General features: G+C 44.7%; 1 protein-coding gene across 1 annotated transcript; it reads right to left on the reverse strand.

The window, feature by feature from the left end:
* Positions 1–3168: 3168 nt before the first annotated feature.
* Tlr6 (toll like receptor 6) lies at positions 3169–15047 on the reverse strand. The gene is made up of 2 exons (XM_052734984.1): positions 14932–15047; positions 3169–10638 (listed from the first exon to the last, which is right to left on the reverse strand). Exon 2 carries the CDS (start codon positions 10591–10593, stop codon positions 8173–8175), a length of 2421 nt encoding a protein of 806 aa, XP_052590944.1. The 5' UTR covers positions 10594–10638; positions 14932–15047; the 3' UTR covers positions 3169–8172.
* Positions 15048–20819: the final 5772 nt, after the last annotated feature.

Consider the following 20819-nt stretch of genomic DNA (forward strand, 5'->3'; position numbering starts at 1 on the left):
TTATATTATTTACTTCTTGTTACTGTTACAATGCCAGACAAAAGCAATGGGAGGAAGGGAGGGAGGGAGGGAGGGAGGGAGGGAGGGAGGAAGGAAGAAAGAAAGAAAGAAAGAAAGAAAGAAAGAAAGAAAGAAAGAAAGAAAGAAAGGCTAGTTGGCTGTGGCAGGATATTTGATCACACTGTGAAACAAAAGAGATGTAAAGTTTATAAGGTTGAGAGCTGTAAAAGCTTAAGTTGTTTATCTAAGAAAATGGTTTAAGGTCTAAAAAGATAATTTTAAGTTGGTAATACAAGTTATGATAGAAAGTGGTTTAGGTATAAAACTTTGGACGCACCAAGATGGCATAGATAATAGAGTTCTTTCTCCAAATTTACCAAATACTAATGGAGTGGGCATTGCAAATGTAATTTTTACTTGGTAATTGTTCTTATTGTATATAGTTTTACTGTGTTAGAGTTAAAACCTTTCCTTTTTATTTAGACAAAAGGGGGAAATGTTGCAGGATATTTGATGGCACTGTGAAAGTCCAAGACTATGTTAATAAAATTAACCTTGGGTCAGGGGGTGGAGCCAGTGACTAACTGACAAGAATTAGCCATAGAGGGTATGGAGGACCCAGGAATATGGATAGAGAGACACACAGGAAGGAGTAGGGAGGGACTTAGAGGTCCACGGTCTTCTTGATTTGGAATAAGTGGAGAGATGCTTCTCTTGCTGGATCTCCAGCCAAAAAGGAGGGTCAGCTGGTTGCTGCTCATCCTCTCTGATCTAGCAGATGTTCACCCCAACATCTGACTCCCAAGTCTTGATTGGTAAATAGAACAACTTAGACAAAAACAACAGTTGGTTTTATTTTGGCTCACAGCTTGAAGGTACAGTTTCTCATCATGAGGAAGTCATGGCAACAGGCAAGGGAGGCAGCTGGTCTCGCTACATCCATAGAAAGGAAGCAGACAGAGATGAGAGCTGGTACTAGCCTATCTTCTATTTACTTACTCAGGAATCTTAGCCCTTGGGGCAGGACTGCCCACATTTAGGGTGCATCTTTCCACCTCGGCCTTATCTAGAAATCACTCACAGACAAGCCCAGAGGTTTGTCTCTTAGGTGGTCCTGTATCCTGTCAAGCTGATAAGCAATACTAACCACACAGGTTAATAGGCTTCATTGTGGCATTTGCGTATGTGTCATTATACTTGTCCCAATTTGAACATGTAATTGGAATATAATCTGAATCGAGTAACTGGGTCATAGGACAGCTATATTTTTAGTCTTTTGGTCCAGCTCCGTTCTGATTTCCATAGTGGCTACACACGTTTGCATTCACACCGAATCTGTATAAAGACGCCCCCTTTCCCCGTCCTTGCCGGCATTTGGTGTCCTTTGGTGTCTTGGTTATGGCCCTTGTGACCACATTGGGATGGAATCTTACCACAGCTTCAGTTCCTATTTTCCTAATGCTGAAGGGTGTTGAACACTTTCCAAGAATTTATTGGCAGTTTATGTTTCTGAGAATTGTCTGTTGGATGCATTAGCTTGTTTAGTCAAGTAATTTGGGCTCTTTAATGTTTATTTAATTCTTGAGGCTGTAGCTGGAGTTTTCCTGCCTGGCCCACAGTCAGGACAAATCTCTCTCACCCGCCAGTCCCACAGCCACTCAGACCCGACCAAGTAAACACAGAGACTTATATTGGTTACAAACTGTATGGCCGTGGCAGGCTTCTTGCTAACTGTTATTATAGCTTAAATTAATCCATTTCTATTAATCTATACCTTGCCACGTGGCTTGTGGCTTACCGGTACTTTACATGCTGTTTCTCATCGTGGCGGCTGGCAGTGTCTCTCTGACTCAGCCTTCCACTTCCCAGCTTTATTCTCCTCCTTGTCCCACCTATACTTCCTGCCTAGCCAATGGCCAATCAGTGATTTATTGACCAATCAGAGCAACACATTTGCCATACAGAACATCCCACAGCATGTGGCTCTTTATAGATTCCAACTATTAATTCCACATCAAATATGGTGTTGGCAAATAGTTTTTCCCATTCTGTAGGCTGTCTCTTCGCTTTGGTTATTGCTTGCTTTTCTGGGCAGGGGTTTTTAATTTCATGCAATCCCATTTGTTGGTTCCTGGGATTGTTTCCCAAACTACTGGAATCCTTTTCCATGTCTGTACCTTGAAGGGTTTTCCTCTAGCAGTCTCGAGGTTTTAGGCCTTACCTCCAAGTCTCTGAAGCACTTTGAATTTATTTTTGTGTAAGGTGGGAGATATGGGTCTAGTCTCATTCTGCTACATGTGGGTATCCAGTTTTTCCTACTCCAATTGTTGAAGAGGCTGTCTCTCTCCAGTGTCTGTTTTTGTGGGGGTTCGTTAGTTTTTGTTTGTTTGGTTGGTTGGTTTGGTTTTGGTTTGTTTGTTTGCTTGGTTTTTTTTTTTTTCAGTTTTGTTTTGTTTTGAGAATGTGTCTCACTGTGTAGGCTTGGCTGACCTGGAACTTACTATCTAGATGAGGTTGACAGGTTAATCTCAAACTCATAGAGATCAACTTGCCTTTTCCTCCAGACTGCTGGGATTGAAGACATGAATCACTATGATGGTCTCCAATGCATGTTTTTGACACCTTTGTTAAATATTAGGCATTTTGTGGAGCACCATATTACACTTAATAATTTGTGTTCGCTGAACCATGGATCGAAACCAACTTGGTCATAACCTATGGTCTTCTTAAAGAATCTATACATTGGATCTTATCTTATTGATCTTCTTGAATTTATAAAGCAGAGACTAAAAGAGAATATAATAACCACACTAGAATAATCAAAAAGGTAGTTTTTTGAAAATTAATGGGATAAACAAAATGCTAGCCAAAACTAATCACAAAAAAGAGAAAACATAAATTAATAAAATTAGAGAAGAAGCAGGGTAGATTATGGCATATCCTAGAGAATTATTAATGAATACTTTTTATCTTGACCTGTGTTGTGCATATGCATGAGCCACTGTGTGTGTGGCTGTGTGTGTGTGTGTGTGTGTGTGTGTGTGTGTGTGTGTGTGTGTGTGCGCGCACGCGCGCGCGTGCGTGCGTGTGCGCGTGTGTGTGTGCATGTTTGTGTGCATATGTGCGCACATGGGTGTGAAGGCCAGAAGCTGATGTTGTATGTATTGTGCAATTACTCTTTACCTTGTATTTTGAGGCAAAGCTTCAACCTGGAGCTTGAACCTGGAGCTTTTGGATTCATCTAGTCTAACTGGCTCTGCTTGCCCCAGGAATCTGTTGTCTCTGCCTCCCCAGAACTGGTAGTACAGGGTGGCCTCCACACTTGCCTGGCATTTATGTGGGCAACGCATATCCATATTCAATTCCTCACACTCGTGCAGCAAATGCTTTGCCCATGGAGCAATCTCTCAGTTTCTCCATCCTCATCAAGGAAAACTATAAAAACTCACCTTAAAAAAATAAACTGAAAAATCTCCCAAACTTTTAAGGAAGACCTAGTACCAATATTACTCAAACTGCTTCATAAAAGAGAAATATTAAGACTGTATTTCTTTCACCTCTGTGTATTCCTATCTTCTACAGTACCAGACTAATATCCTAAACTGTCTTAGTTTATGCTTGTCTTGAAGTGCCCTTATTTACCCACCGATTTAAAAAGATAGTTTAATTGGATATAACAAACTTGCTTGGCAATTACTTACTTTCAGAGTTTGAAATATACCCTGTGGTGGTATTGTGTTCCCCAAAATATTGTACACGCTAATAAACTTATCTGGGGTCAGAGAACAGGACAGTCACAATATCAAACATAGAGGATAGGCAGTGGTAGCACACGCCTTTAATTCTAGCATTCCAGAGGCAGAGATCTACCTGGATCTCTGTGTGGTTAAGGATACAGCCAAACATGGTGACTCACGTCTTTAATCCCAGAAAATGAGCCTTTAATCCCAGGGAGTGATGGCAGAAAGCAGAAAGGTATATAAGGCATGAAGACCAGAAACTAGAAGCTTTTAGCTGGTTAAGCTTTTAGGCTTTTGAGCAGCAGTTCAGCTGAGATCCATTTGGATGAAGACTCAGAGGCTTCCAGTCTGAGGAAACAGGATCAGCTGAGGAACTGGCGAGGTGAGGTGGCTGTGGCTTGTTCTGCTTCTCTGATCTTTCAGCATTCACCTCAATACCTGGCTTTAGGTTTGATTTTATTAATAAGTACTTTTAAGATTTGTGCTACAATACCCTCCTACTTTCCTGGATTTTAGGGCTGCTGACAAGAAGAAATTTGATGTTATTCTGATGTTTGTATTTACGAGTTTTCTCCTTGCAGCTTTTAGTATGGCTTCTTTGCTTTGTATTGTTGACATTTTGACTATAACACATCCGAGAAAAGGGCTTTCCTGGCCATGTCCACTTGGAGTTCTAATTGCGTCTTGTGTTTGAATGTCCAGATTTTGAGAATTTTTGCTGTAACATCATTGAATAGATTTCCTGTGCTGTTGGTGTCTACCTCAGCCCCTTCTCCTATCCCACGGATTCCTAGGCTCGGTCTCTCAGCCATGTCTCAGCATTCTTAGAGGTTGTGGGCATGCCCATTGTTTCTCCAGATTGATATTTCAGTGCAGTGTTTTGTCAGCCATATCCCCCATCCTCGATACTCTCTCTCCTGCTTGGTTTAGTTGATTAGCGACACCCTCCACTGTGTTTCCATTTGATGTATTGAATCTCGTCATTCCCAGCTTTTTTCAGAATCTTGCTTCCCTTGCCGAATCTTCTTCCATGTTGTTAGCTTTTTCGTCCATATTGCTAATTTTCCTCACCCCTGTGGCTGACGTTTTCTTCTCTGTTGCTTCCTTACCTTGCATTTTATTATCTTCAGTAGCTTTTAAATTCCTACTAGTTCACTGAAAGTTTTGTACAATGTGTATTGATCAAATTCATCCCCCGACTCTTCCCAGACCCACTCCCCTTCCCTAACTACTCAACTCTGTGTCCTTTCAAGAAGATTCTTCAAGACCATTTTAAGTTGCTCAAACACTCATGGATGTGTGGTCTTTCACGGGAACGTGGTCAGTCACCAGGGGCGCGACACCATTTCGGTATCTTTGTATTCCACAGTTCACCTCTCTCGTCTGATCTTTTGAAGGGCTGTGTTGCTTTGCTTTCCCATGCTTCTTGTGTCCCTGTGTTGTGATTTTTGGGTCTGCTTGTTTGGATAACTTCTGGTTTTATCTGGGCATCTTCTCATTGAGTAGCGTGTGCGTGGAGGCAGGATCTCCAGTACCACTTCAAAGGGGGGAAACGCCCACCACCCTGCTGTAATAGCAATGGCATCAAACATTCAAGACCTGGAAACACACCTAAAAGCAGGTGTAGCCCATTAACACATCATCACCTATAATCACAGAACTGAAAATGCCACACCAGGGGCGTCTTCTGACCACACTTAGGTTTGTCATGTGTGGGCTGGGCAGAGTCTCTCCCCTTCAGGATGTGCAGCAATGCTTCCTAATTGTTTCTTTTTCACTTTATTGTATCACTGAGCTGTTTTCCTGTTCAGTGACAGTTTGTAGCTCTCCAGTGAATTATTTGTTCACCTGATATAACTGTTTTCATACTGGGATCATAGTTTAGTACCTTATTGTACATTCTCCATTATGTTACTGACATTGGCCCTTCCAACTCTGTGCAGACATTTCACTCCCCGCTCATCTTTCTACTTCATGATTTTTTTTTTTGAAACAATGGATCTACATATTTTATATCAATAGATTTCCATGGTTGTTGCTGCCATTCAGTTGAGTGCTGATGAACTTAACAAGACTCAGGTTTGTAGCATTTGTTGATATTTGGAATGCCAGCGTTCCCTCCACAGCTGATTCTGGCTGCCAGCTGATCTGGCTGCAGAATTGATGGATATTTAGCAGTTGGCCATGACCAGTCTTTAGAAGCTGGCTGTGGTGGTTTGAATGAAAATGGACCCCATAGGCCCACAGGGAGTGGTACTGTTAGAAGGGGTGGCCTTGTTGGAGTAGGTGTGGCCTTGCTGGAGAAAGTATGTCATGAAGGTGGGCTTTGAGGTTTCAGATGCCCAAGCTAGACCCAATGTGACTCTCTCTTCCTGCTGCCTGCTCATCCAGATGCAGGACTCTCAGCTACCCCTCCAGCACCATGTCTGCCTGTGTGCAGCCATGCTTCCTGCCATGGTGATGATGATGGACTAAACCTCTGAAACTGTAAGCCAGCTTCAATGAAATGTTTTTCTTTATAGCAGTTGCCATGGTCATGACGTCTTTTCACAGTAATAGAAACCTGGACAGAGACACTGGCCCCAGCATGCCTATGGCATTTTATTTGTTTGTTTTTGAGATAGAGTCTCGCTGTGTAAACCAGGTTAGCTTCAAACGCAGAGATCTGTCCTCTTCTGCTTCCCGAGGACAGGGTTAAAGGCATATGCCCTGCTACTTTGATATTTTTAAAGTTCTTTCCTACAACAAGATCAAATATCTGTATCTATGTTTTTCTCAAATGAAAGTTCTTAGTAATTTCAATTTTTATTAACCAAATAAAACTCTTTTAAGAAAAATAAGAACACACAAATAAGTGAAAAGAAAAACATTAAGTCCACAATAATTCCACCACATTTTTATAGCATCAGTGGAGATTTTTTTTCTCTAAACCTGTGAACGTGCTTCAGCTCTTCATGCCTACTGACAAACTGCTGTTCAGAAACTTTTACCAATCTCCTACACACACACACAGGAGAGGAAAGTCAAAGGCCAACAAGGATCTACAGGACTCTCTGAGGACATACCGTTGCCCTCTTTCTTGCTAACATGAAGCCACGTAGACTCCTGCTCACACTGAGTCCATCTGGGAAAGGAGGAGGGGGCAGGAACGCTCTATGGATGATGGAGCATTTACTTAAAAAGGACTGTGTCGACATGAGAGCAGACAGCTAAGCCAGATGAGACTGAACTGCCTCTGACTAACAAAATGAGCGCCACACCCATCCCTCAGCCGCATCTCGTAGTTCAGTGGCATCAACGCTTTCATCTACTCTCTGTCAAAGACATGAAGGAGACAGAAGCTGGGTCTGTCAGCTTTGTGCCACTGTGACTGAAGACCTCGTGTAAACAAAGGAGAAAACGCTCATGGCTTCTGTCCAGGTTCACCTGAGTCCCTGGCTTGGGGACCTGCGGGCATGCAGAGTATCATGGCAGTGGGGGTATGTGATGGAGGGGTGGTTCACCTTATGATGATGAGGAGGCAGAGAGAAGGGGGTGGGGGAGAGAGAGCACACTCATAAGCTAACTGTGGTGGTTCATCCCTGTCACACAGCGCTTGGGAGGCTGAGGCAGAAGGGTCACACTGAGCTCAGGGACTAACTGAACTACATATGCTCCAACACTGACTTAAGAACAGTAAGAAAAATGAGTCTTGAAGAAAACACAGCCTTCAGAGACATGAACCTAATGACCTACTTCCTACAATTAGGGCCCCCATCCTCCTTGTCCATTCAGCTGTGAACTCAGCAGTGGGTAAGTCCATTGATTAAGTTAGCACCTTCATAAACTACTTATAAATAGCACTATTAGATTTCCCCCCAAGGCCTCCAAGCAGAAGCCTTTGGGGACGTTTTATCTCCAAACCATAGGTGTTAGTTTTGTTTTGTTTTGTTTTGTTTTGTTTTGTACACTTGTCACAAGCTAGGGTCACATTTGGGAAGAAAGAACTTCAATTGAGAAAATATCTCAATCAGATTAGCCTGCAGGCAAGCTTGGGGGGGGGAATTTTCTTGATTAATATTGATGTGGGAGGGTCCAGGCCACTGTGAGTGGTGCCACCCCAGGGCAGGTGCTCCTCAGTGCTATAAGAAAGCACATTGAACAAGATTCAGAGAGCAAGGTTGGAAGCAGCATTCTTCCACGGTCTCTGCTTCAGTTCCTGTCTCCAGATTCCTGCTCTGAGTTCCTGCCCTGACTTCCCTTCATGGGAGACCACAACCATAAGCCAAAAAAAACCCTCTTTCTTCCACAGGATGCTTTTGGTCATGTTGTTTATCATGGTCACAGAAGCCAAACCAGGACACCATACAAGAAGTACCCCCAGATATGGACTTAAAACCACAGTGCTCATCAGAATCCAAGTTGACAGATTATTAAGTGGGAAATCCAAGCTTCAAGTCTTCACATCTTCTTCATTGACTAACGATAACCTTGGAATAAAAGAAGCTCTCAGGTTGGCCCAAAAGAGCCCATGTTTGCCCTTCTCTGTAGGCCATTCCAAGTAAGTCCTCCGTGCCATGAGAGCCCGCAGCTTGTGATACCTACTGGGAATGTTGTCCTGGAGGATGGGCTCCAGTAAGATCAGGATTAAGTTATCAGACCCTTCATGGAAGAGATTGTGATGGGCAAAGTAGAGTTCATAATGGCACCACTCACTCTGGATGAAGTGGGGAGACAACACGAAGATGGACTTGTAACTCTTCTCGATGAAATGGATGATATTCTCCACAATGCTCTTGCCAGGGACAAAGTTTCTCTCATGGAGGCAAACCCGTATGCCATCTTTCTCTAGGTTTGGTAGTAATTCATTCTTCACCCAGGTGGAATCATGCTCACTGTATGAGACAAAAGCGTGAAACTGGAAATTCCTCTGGAGTTCCTCTATGGGGATGTTCTTGGCCCTGTGCCGGGTCTGTGTCCACTGAAACACCATCCTCAGATACCAGGGCAGATCAAAGCGGAGGCAGAGGAAAACCACGATGGCAGCCAACAGCAGCAAAGTGACCCCGATGGTGACAATCAGCAGAACAGTATCACAGGACAATGCAGACATGTGGAAGTCCTGCAGTGGGGTCCCCTTAGCGCTTTCTGGGGAGTCACACGTGTAAGAATCAGGCCAGCCCTCGACCACTTCTCCTGATACTCGGCCGATGTTTTTGACAAATTCTCTCAGCTCACATGTACATCGGAATGGGTTGTTCCCTGCTGCTATGGACCTAATCTTCTGACAGCTTTGAAAGAAATCTGCTGAGGGGTGGGAAACCAAATTATGCTCAATGACCAGCACAGAGAGGCTGCTGAAGGCCCCGCATCCAGGAAGGTCCGTTAAAGAATTGGATGCAACGTTGAGTTCCTGCAAAGCTTGCAGGTGGGTGACATCTTTGGGGATGCTCGTTATTCTGTTGTTGTGAAGGTCAAGGACCTTGACCTTGGGAGGCAAGCATCTGAAGACAGAATCAGTAAGTACATTTGAAGACAAATTTAGCACCAGTATGCTGTCAGCCCAAGTGCATGTTCCTTCGTGTGCGCCAGAGTCCAAGGAATTCAGACTAACGTCCAGAGTTTCCAGAGAGGACATATTCTTAGTCATGAGACCTACCTTGAAAAAGTTCTTCAAGCCGTTCTTTTGTAAGATAAGCGTCTCCAATCTCTTTAAGGTGGAGCAGCCTTGGAAAACACTGTCGGTGAAAACATTCTGGCTGAAGTTCAGAAACACAAACGTGCTTGGGGACGGAGGGCAGAGCATGTGGATGAACGGCGTGTCTGAGATGGTCAGCCTCCCGATGTTCATCTCAGCAAACACGGAGTACAGTGCCTCCTTTGAAAAGATGAACACCTGGTTTGTCACATGCTCGATGGTCAATGCCTTCAGTACCGTCTCGGAGTAAATAAAAATTTCGTTATTGATGCTCTCAACTATGGTTAAGTTGTAAATGTTGAGGTACTCCACCGGTCGGGGCCAAAGGAACTGGAAAAGTTGAACCAAGCATTTCCAGGTTGTTTCCATGTGCTGGAGAGTCAGATTTAATAAGGTTGGACCTCTGGTGAGTTCTGATAAAAACGTAATTAACCTTTGACAGTGTCCATCATTCAATTTAATATTACTCAGTTGTAAACATCCCAAGGCATTCACAGATATGTTCACCTCCGCAGAGAACAAGCTATTTGGATGGAAGACCAAGTGGAGGGCCTTGGTGTTCAGAACCTGAAGACTTTCTCTCTCGCCGTCTTTTCCATGATAGCCCACTAAGTCCAGAAGAATGTAGTTTAGGTGCAAGTGAGCAATAGGCAGCAGATCCAGGTGTCGGAACTTCGTAGCACTTAATCCCAAGAAACTCAGCTTTGTCAACTTGCCAAATTCTTTACACACGGGCAGCACGTCAAAGTCGTTAGATGAGAGGTCTAAATGCTTCAAGCTCACCACAGGACAGCAAGAGATGTCCCGCAACTGATTGTGGGAGACGTCCAGGTATTCTAAATCTGGGTTGAACTTGAACACACCGAAATCAAGTCTCTGGATTCTGTTATGGGAGAGTCTCAGAACCCTCAGCTCTGCCAGAAAGCTGACGTCAGACACCTGAAGCTCGAGTATAGAGTTTTGAGACAGATTTAAGGCTTTTGTTCTTGGTGGCAGGTCTTTGGGGACATGAGTAAGGTTCCTGTTTGAATAGTCTACCGTGAACTCAAGTGACTCAGAGAACTGGATCATGCTTCTGACTATGAAGGCCAGGATGCAAACAAAATGAAAACTTCCCAGAACGGGTTCTCTGTCTCGGGTCATGTTGCAACCGCTATCCCAAAGGGTCATTACCATTTTCTCCACAGCATTTTCACTTGGGTTCAAGCTCTAGAAATAAGACTTTAAGGTGAATAAAGATTAGGTAATGGCTTTTAAGCTTCCATTTCCCAGAATCCCAAGTGCCTTCTTCATCCACTCTAGCATTCATCACTATCCCATGCTTTTATGTAATATTTTCTCAGTCTGTGGCTATAGGGGACAATATGAACTTTGAGTGATTGTGTGTCTTGACTAGTGTGGGGGCTTCCAAATGGATTCTTGGGAGGGTTTGCCTTTGTTGCACACCCAAAACTTTCTCAGGGCTGGAGCAGCCTGCTGGGTGGTGTTTGTCAAAAACCAAAATCTGAAGACCCAATACAGGAGCTGCAGCTACCTGAGCCAGAGGTAACAGAGCAGCAGACACAGCAAAGGAGTAAGAGGAAAGGAGAGGGGATAAATATCCACAGGGAAAGTGGGGCAAGGAGAGAAAGGGAGAGGGGCCAGAGGCAGGGGAAGGGAGGCGAAGAGGCGCAGAGGCACCCACACAGATACACACTCAAGAATCCATACCACTCAGGCTCTGAATTGCACAGAAAACTATCTGAGCCACACGGGGGACAGAAGCCAGCAGGAGACTGTGTACTAGCCTTTGAAGTCAAAGAAGTCTCCACAAACAACTTAATTCTCACAGTGGCATCCTGCCCTCCTACCCTCCTGCTCTCCCCCATGCCCTGATACTACCACCCTGGCAATTCGGTGTCCGCATACACGTTCCAGAGAACACAGAAGCATCTGGATCCTAGCAGAGGTTCATTCCATTTGTCCTTTTGATGCTAGAGACTTATTTTTAGTCTCTGGATCTCACCTTTTGACACAGGTTTCATAAACAGGAGTATGTATTTCTCCAACAACTACTAGCCTAGAGACTGCAGACTGAGGGTAACGAGATTCAGAGACTTTGAAGTTCCTGCCGTTAACACAGAATGGGGGAAGAGAGGAACTATGTCAAAGCACGAGAGAAAAGCCAGCCACAGTGATGCAGGATGATCTCTGCCCTAGAGAAGCCTAGGCAAGGGGATTGAGAGCTTTCGGTCAGCCTTGGCTACATAGGGACAGCATGTTTCATGAAGAAAAGATAAAGCACATGGAAGACTCTAGAAGGTGTGTGAGGCTAAAGTATGTCAGCAATAACTTTTTTTTTTTCAGAGCCCAGAAGGTCTCACATGCATCACATCAGGTCACAGGTCCTGATGTACATATCAATGACATCAAGTAATGAGAGAAGATGACCTGAATTGAGATATGGAGGCAGGTGCACAAGCCCACAGACCTCGTGTTTCACTGAGGACAAATGGCTGAGACAACCTGGCCGGCTCCACCTTCGGGTTCTGTTTTATACATAAAATTATTTGTGAGCTTGGGGCCCAAAAGCAGGCATTTCTTAAATAGAGCCTCGTATTGCTGAGTAACCGGGGGAGGCTTCATCCAGCAACTGATGAGAGCAGATGCGGAGACCCCGAGCCAAACACGAGGCAGAGCTCAGGGAACCCTGTGGAAGAAGGGGAGGAAGGATGGTAGGAGCCAGAGGGGTCAGGACACCAGGAGAACATGGTTCACGGAACCAACTAAGCAGGGCTCATAGGGGCTCACAGAGACTGAAGCCACAATCAGGGAGCCTGCATGGCCCTGAGCTGGATCCTCTGCATCTGTGTTATGGTTGTGTAGTTTGGTGTTCTTGTGGGAGTCCTAACAGTGGGAGTGGGGGCTGACTCTGACTCTTTTGCCTACTTTTGGGACCCTTTTCCTCCTATCGGGCTGCTTGGTCCAGCCTTGATGTGAGGATATGTGCCTAATCTTAGTGTAATTTGTTATGCCATCAAACGGCGGAGGGATGGTTCCGGGAGAGAGGAGAGGCTTGGCGGACGGACGGACTGGGAGGAGTGGCGGGAGGGGAAACTGTGTCTAGGATGCAATATATGAGAGAAGAATTTTAAAAAAAAATGCAGAGATAAAACACTCAACATCAGTAGGTGGGAACTAAGAGAATGACTCTCAGTTACTACTCAGGCAGGAAAGAAAAATTAGTACAATTTTATTGGGTGATGGTAATTTATGCAAGTTCTTTAAAAATACCCCTCTCTTTATGTTGGCAATCCTACTGCTGAGCAATCACCGAAGGGATCATTAGAGGTACTCACAAAAGTGAGATTATGGGAGTGCTCATGATGTGACGAAAATTGAAAAGATAAGAATGGCTAGTGTAGAAAGCGATAACTCATTCATAACACGCAGCTTCAGATACAGCATTAAAAAAAAAAATCCCACAGCCGGGCGATGGTGGCGCACACCTTTAATCCCAGCACTCTGGAAGTAGAGGCAGGTGGATCTCTGTGAATTCATAGCCACTCTGGTCTACATAGTGAGTTCCAGGACAGCCAGGACTACACAGAAAAACCCTGTCTCAAAAAACAAACAAGCAAACAAACAAAATCCTGCAACATAACCTTAAGTGAGTGGAAGGTTACAAAGTTGCATATGTACTGAGAGTCTAATTGTAAAAATGCAAATTATAACTTAGCACACACAAAACCTAGGGGGCAAAATTTATGCCAAATGCTAATGGTAGTTGTGTCCGAATCACAGCTTTAATTTTCTTTCTTATACTTTCAAGTATTTCTAAAATTTCAAAAATTTTAACATCTTTTATAATTTCAGAATAGTATCTTACAATCATGTAAAAGTTGTCTTTAACAGAATCCCAGTGCAGAAGGGGAGGTGGTCATAAAGTCCCCCCTCTAGCTGAGGAACTCTTGGCAATTGACAGCTGCTGGGGGAGGGAGGGTCAGTTTTCTTTCAGGGTGGAGCCCTTGGTAGGTCTGACGTGATCCAGTGGAAGGTCACGTACCCAAGGGTTTACGGATAGCACAAATTGGAGTTGATGGGTTGAGGAGGGAAACAGAAGACTCTAAGGTGGGTGGGGAGGGAAGAGGGGTAGAGCAGGAAAGAGTTGGGAGGGTGAATACAATCAAAATACAGTGTATGAAATTCTCAAAGAATTAGAAAAATTTAAAATCCACCTGAGACATACCCAAAGTAAAATTTTACATGTAAATAAGCATGCTTGTATTATTTATAGTATTAGTACATATACAAAGAGGGTCAACCTCTTCAACACGGCTAGATGAATTAATGGTAGAGAATTAATATGCGTGGATGAAGTCCCATCCTACAAATTCCTCTGATAGCTTGTGTGTCTTGTCCAGGGGACTGTCATTCAGCCACCATGTGGCCATAAGGGCACATATGAGTCCTGGAGGTTGCTCAAAACCTCAAGCAGTTCTTAGCACACGTTCTGAGAAGCAGTCCCGAACCTCAGTGTATGCACAGTTGAGGGGGTGGGACAGCAGGAAGATATCACTGGAAATTCAAGAGTTTATGTTTTTAAAAGGAAGGATGAGGGGACAGGAGTAAGAGTTGAATACAGCAAACAAAAAGTGAAAGAAGAACAGTCAACACAACCCCTATTTCAAAACCAGAAAAAGGTGGCGGCTGGAGGGAGTCGCTGTGAAAATTCCAGCTACGAGAAGGGGAAGGGTAGTTAATAGCCGTAAGCAAAGGCAAGCATGAGAAGAGCTTTGTCATTAAGTCTGTCAAACTTTGGGCGGAGGAAGAGTGCTGGACTCAAGTTACAGAGTGTGGGAATCTGGTCTCAGTCACTTCCAACCACTTAAACAATGTTCGTTCAGAGTCCCCTTTGGACCCGGGGCACGGTAGGAACTAGGGATGGGGATATGAAATCGCATGGGAGTGACTGAATTAGACTTTCCTCCAAAATGCTCATAAATCAGTGGGAGGTGCAGAGCGATTAGAGATCATAGTACCACGTGACTGGGAAATGAAACACTGTTTCCATACATCCAGCGCAGACAGTGTGATGTCAGGACCACAAAGGACTACAGACTTCAAGAAAGGAGAAAACAGCCCAACCCCCGGGGTGTTGGGGGACGGACGGGGCGGGGGGGGGGGGGGGGGGGGGGGAAGGGGGGGAAGGGAGGGGGGAGGGGGAACGGACAGTCACACACACACACACACACACACACACACACACACACACACACACACACACACACGTCGGCTCACTTCCTTGGCTACGGAAATGCCAGCTGTTGTCTGTCTCCCGTTAAGTCACACTGCCTTAGGTACTTCAAAGGACAGCCCCGCTTTAAAACACCAACCGCAGAGTCGTTCTGCAAACATTTCAAAGGAAGGTTACCTATTCCCTACACGGCCCTTGCCGTTTTCTTTCCCATTTGAAGCGTCAACGCAATAATCTGAAAAAAAAAAAAAAAAATCCAGAAAAGCCTTCATACTTACCAAGACTTCCTTCTCCGAAGAGAAAGTAACCTCTGAAGTGCTCTGAAAAAATAAGCCCAGTCCTTAGCCCGGGAACCGCGGTACGTGAGCGGTTTGGCGCCATCTCTTGGCCCTCGGTGGAATTACCCCACGTATAAAATCATTCCAAAGCAGAGCTGCAGTCTAAATCGGCGTCTAAATCCTTGGAAGCACAAAAGCAAGCAAATTATGAACATTTTGGAATTACTAGAAATATCTATCTAAGGTATGTTTTGTCTTTCTTGCGTTTCCGGGATGAATTTTAAATCACTATTAGAATAGGAAGTTACGAGACTCGGTCAGTTCTCTGCTACGACAGTCCTTCACATTTGCCCCCCAAAATCGCCGCTGCCGTTCAAGCATGCTTTGAACATTCTGAGACTGACAGAGAAACTTTAAAAATAAAATAAGGCTCATGGTTTGCTGTTTGGAAAGTCAGTTTTTTGTGGTTGATACACATTTAGCCTGACTTCACAGTCTGACGAACATTTGATACTATTGGGTGTTCTTAGTTTTAATCCTGGAAGAGCAAGCAACGCTGGGATCCTTCAATGCCAACTTAGAAATTCGTTTTCTAAAGACCATTTCGAATTTGAGAACACTTGCAGTCATGGCCGAAAGGCAAAGAGAATGAAGGGCTAGCCAGACACTTTTAAGAAGAGTCCCTGTACACTTGTTCGGCTTTTGCAAAGAACTGAATACATGAGCTACATGACCATCCCCTAATTGATCTCACCGGCTGCCATTCTCCCATCTTTACAAAAAAACAAACAAAACGAGTTAAGACAGTGATAAGCATGGGTAGACATTACTTCTGCTTTCAGGAGGAAGGGAAGAGCAACCTCTTACTGTTCATCCTTACTCACCAAACATAAGAGGAAGTCTTCTCAGACTGGGAAGGGCCAGCAAGGAGTGATGGGGCAAGGATAGCAGCTAGTGAGCAGCGGGTCTGAGGGGAGACACTGGAGACCTGTTTGGAGACATAAGCAGAGAGGAGAGGAACCAGTGAGACGGGGGAGGGATTGCAGGCGACATGGGACCTACTTCTGAAGAAAACACATGATACAGATGTATACACACAAGCTTGTGTGCATGCACACACACACACACACACACACACACACACACACACACACCACTGAAGACTGGTCACATGACTCATGTCTCAACTGTATTGCGTAATAATGTTGACATTTGGGAAAGTAGGCACTTCTCTTGCTAAGACTGTCACAACTCTAAGAAATGCCTTTAAGGGGAAGATAAAACCAGTCAAATTCATGTAACATGGAAGAGACCACATGACAGGGAATTAACCAGAGGAGAGAACACACTGGGCTGTGTTCCTCGCTTGGCCACTTGCAAACCGTGAGGCTTTGGGCAAGTTGTGTAACCTCCCTGAGATTTTTTTTTTTTTTTTATCTACAGAATGGTCAGAGTTGTGATTTTCAGAGATGATAATGAATATCAAATGGCTAGAATGGTGACCGACATGAAAGAGAAGCCAGAAGAGTAAGGGATTTGAATCCTGTGACAGCCACGTTTTTAAATGGGGAAGCAGAAAGATCACAGGACAGTGAGACCAAATGGAGCCCAGCAAGCTGCAGAACCATGGCCTGGTACGCATTGGCAGGGCTTGTCTGCCTGCCTGCTCGACTCTGAGCTCTTTACAAGTACATGCCAGTCCTCACAAAGGTGCTGTGAGATAAGTACTTCCCCCCCCCCCCCCGCCCCCACCACTACCACCTAACACTGGTTCAGGAGCAGCTAAGAAGCAGATGGTCAGGGGTAGGCAGCCCCAAGACTGTGTGCTCAGCATCACAGTATGCCAGGTCCCAAGACTCACACGAGGCACAGACAGACAACCGTTTGACTCAGACACAGAGACTGACGTCCAGAGCTGATGAATACCTGCAGCCGGAGGCTGGAGGGAGCACCACCCTGCCTTCATTTCCGACTTTTTGATTTCTGGAACCTTAAGAAGAACAAACTGCTGCTGTTTTAAGCCACATGGCTAAAGGTAATTTATTATGCCAGCCACGAGAGATTAATACCAGGACTGCACACATCTGCTGAAACACACATAATGCTTTTCTCAGAGGTTACTTCAGAACTATTGTCTTCCAGAAGAACCATCTTGTGTCCCTTTGTCCTTAAAAAAATACTATATACATGTCATATTTTTTTTGAGACAGCATCACACAGGCAGGACTCAAGTTTGCAATCCTCCTACCTCAGCTCTCCAGTGTTGACATTGCAAGCACGTGACACCCTATCCAACTTTATGTGTTGTGTTACTTTAATTTTTATTTATTTATTTATTTATTTATTTATTTATTTATTTATTTATTTATTTTAAAGATTTATTTATTATGTATACAGTGTTCTGTCTGCATGTTTTGCCTGCATGCCAGAAGAGGGCACCAGATCTCATTACAGGTGGTTGTGAGCCACCATGTGGTTGCTGGGAATTGAACTCAGGACCTCTGGAAGAACAGCCAGTGCTCTTAACCGCTGAGCCATCTCTCCAGCTCCTACTTTAATTTTTAAAATGCCACAGTGGGATAAATAAGATAACATGGCCCAAGGCCAGCTAATATCCTGTCCCAGTTCAGACAGAAGCAAAACATTATTAAGTATTGATATTAAAGCTTACATTTGCTATTGAATTCATGGGGGAGACAAGCCATGGCTACATAAAAAATGTATTTGTAGTACATACAATCATATGATAGAATCAAAAATATATACGGCTTTCAACAAATCATTATAAATGTGGTCGAGGAACCCACAGGGGAGGGCAAAGGATGCCAAAGATGTAAACAGATGGATAGCAGAGGAAGTAGAAACAGTCTCACTCGGGGAAGTACACAGCCGAGCATCCTCACTTCCCACGGGAAAACACAGATTCGGACACCCCTGGTGGAGTATCACTGCACACTCCTGGGACAGTCACAAACCCAGACACTTGGTGAGACCAAGCCTGAGTGAGAACAGTAGGAAACAGGAGTGTGCCAACATGCTCAGGGGTCCTGATTTGTTTAGAAATGGTCAGAGGAGCCAGACACAGATACCATTTTTGGTTTTGTTTTGGTTTTGTTTGTTTGTTTGTTTTTTGGTTTTTGGTTTTTCGAGACAGGGTTTCTCTGTTTAGTTTTGGTGCCTGTCCTGGATCTCGCTCTGTAGACCAGGCTGGCCTCGAACTCAGAGAGATATACCTGGCTCTGCCTCCCAAATGCTGGGATTAAAGACGTGCACCACCACCGCCTGGCTGATACCATTTTTGAAGCTCTTCTTATGAGTCTATCAAGGCCAGAGGAGGATCTAGGAGCTGAGACCTGCGTGCTAGCCTGGTGTCTGCTTTCCTAACTGAACTCTCACAGGGGCCTGCAGGTGTCTGTCCTTGACTTTCTTTCTGATTTCCCTATTTCTGTCTTTCCCTCCAACATTTGAAGCCAGTCCTTGATGTCAGTCTGCCTGATGTTTTTGTTCATCAAGGTGAGCATCACCAGCCCTTCGCCAATTCTAGGGTTTTCAGTAGTCATGTAGCAAGCCCCTGCTATATCCCAGATATTTTTAACACCAGTGGCTGTACTCCAGCCATGGTCTGATTTGTCAGCGTTCCGATTTCCATTTCCACCTCAAGTCTTTCCCTTTGATGCCAACAATTCCCCAACCTTACTGCATTGGTCAGAAACATCATGACCCATCCCCTCACTGTGCCTCTGCATTCACACTTAGCTACCTCACTCCTCTCTCCTCAATCTCAGTTAAGCTGCTCTCTCCCCTGGACCACAGAGCCCTGCTGTGGGATGTCATTCCGTATGCTGTGAATATGTGTTGCTCTGATTGGTTGATAAATAAAACACTGATTGGCCAGTAGCCAGGCAGGAAGTATAGGCTGGGTAAGCAGATGAGGAGAATTCTGGGAAGAGGAAGGCTGAGTCAGGAGTTGCCACCCAGACACAGGGGAAGCAAGATGACAAGGCAGAACTGAGAAAAGGTACCAAGCCATGTGGCTAAACATAGATAAGAATTACGGGTTAATTTAAATGTAAGAGCTAGTCAGTATTAAGCCTGAGCTAATGGCCAAGCAGTTATAATTAATATAAGCCCCTGTGTGCTTACTTGGGGTACATGAGTGGGAGAGATTTGTCCCGACCACCGGCTGACCAGGACACATGAAAACTTCTGACTACAGAGCCCAAGTTGCTTAAGGGAGTCAGGAGCAAATACCTGTACCACTCAGGGCTGGTCTCATGTGAAATGCATACTGTGTCCTAACCTCAAGGGGGCGCAATCCTACCAGCCTCCCCACCGTCCTTCCCTAGCCCAGCATTCTCCTCCCCTTCCTCACCCCTCTGCCCTTGTCCTTCTTTACTCCTCTGACATTACTCCCCCTTCTGCATTCTTGGTTGATGATGCTTCATGTCAGACAAAGAAAACAGACCTCTCCAGAAGAGCGATGCTCTAACCCTTTGCAAAGCTCTGCCAGCCTACCTGAACTGCTTGTGGAGCACAGGACCCCCTTCTGCCTTGTCCCCTTAGTAAGCCGCTCTTGTGATTAGCCTCTCTCTGCTGTAACGTCAATATGATTCTACACACAGCGTTGTGGTTTCTTCACCTCTAGAAAGCAGACCCCTTACTTTAAATGCACAGCCTCCTCATCCCTGTTCCACCTCACATCAGAACACGGCTGATATATTTTTTCCAGTCACTGTCACAATTATTCTCCTTCTATTCTCTTAAATACACGCCAATCAGGTTTCCTTCCCTGCCTCTCAAGAGAGAGAGCTCTTTTCAAGGTCATAAACTGACTATCATAATGCCAAACACAAGTGGTCAAGTTCCATTTTTCATCTCACTTGAATTATCAAGCAGCATTTTATATGGCCAGAACAACTAAAAAGGTTTTCTTTCTGGGCGTTCTGGACACCCATCTTCCCTCCCCTTCCTTGAGTTAATTCCCTGTGAACTCACAGGCACTGAGCTTCTCCTCCTTAACTCCATCCTGTCTCATGGCATCAACGCCAGTGACTCCCCAGTAACCGTCTCCAACCCAGATTTCCCTGAACTTCAGACTCTTTCATCCAATTGCCTGCTAAACACTTGTGAGACCATTCTTGCTGAGAACCAGACACTTGCATCCTCACTACCCTGATCTCCCAAACTGCCCTTTACATTCTTTCTCATCTGCCTTTGATCTTTCTACTCTCCCAGAATCTCGGTCCAAGATCCTGGAAGTAATTAATAACTCTTTTCCCTTGTTGAAGCTATCAAGACTTACATCCAATCCAAGAACAGATTTTTCTGGGTTTTCTTCAAAATAGATTCATAAACAAAGCCCTTCTCATGCTGAGTCTCACATTCTCATGATGATGAGATTGTTAAGGTCAAGGCCATCATCGCCATCACTGGTTCACAGGGATAAGTGAAGTAGTTCCTTATTGGCCTCTACATTTACCTCCACCCATCCAGCCCCCTCCACTCCAACCCAGCTAGACTCAGACCCCATAATCATGGCACCCTTCTATTAAAAAACTGCAAAGCTTCCCTTTTACTCAGAAGCATGGATGGGGAATCCTTCTCACCCACCATACTCTAGGTCTCATGGGCTCTACAAAGTCTTTATCCCTCCTGGCATGCTGTCAAGTTAGGGCCTCCAGGGTAGAACCAGCATCACTTGCTACATAATACATGCTTTTGAAAAGTTGTGGGAAAGGCTGAGGGGATGACTCAGTGGTTAAAACGCTTGCCACAGAAGTGTGTGGCCTGGAGTTCAGATCCCCAGAACCCGAGTAAACACTGGGTGGGCTTGGCAGCTGCTGTAATTCTAGCCTTGTCTGGCAGACCTGGGATTCTCAGAGGAAGCT

Source organism: Peromyscus californicus, unplaced genomic scaffold, assembly GCF_007827085.1.
Source record: "Peromyscus californicus insignis strain IS unplaced genomic scaffold, ASM782708v3 Scaffold_13__1_contigs__length_99412109, whole genome shotgun sequence".
Classification (NCBI taxonomy): Eukaryota; Metazoa; Chordata; class Mammalia; order Rodentia; family Cricetidae; genus Peromyscus; species Peromyscus californicus.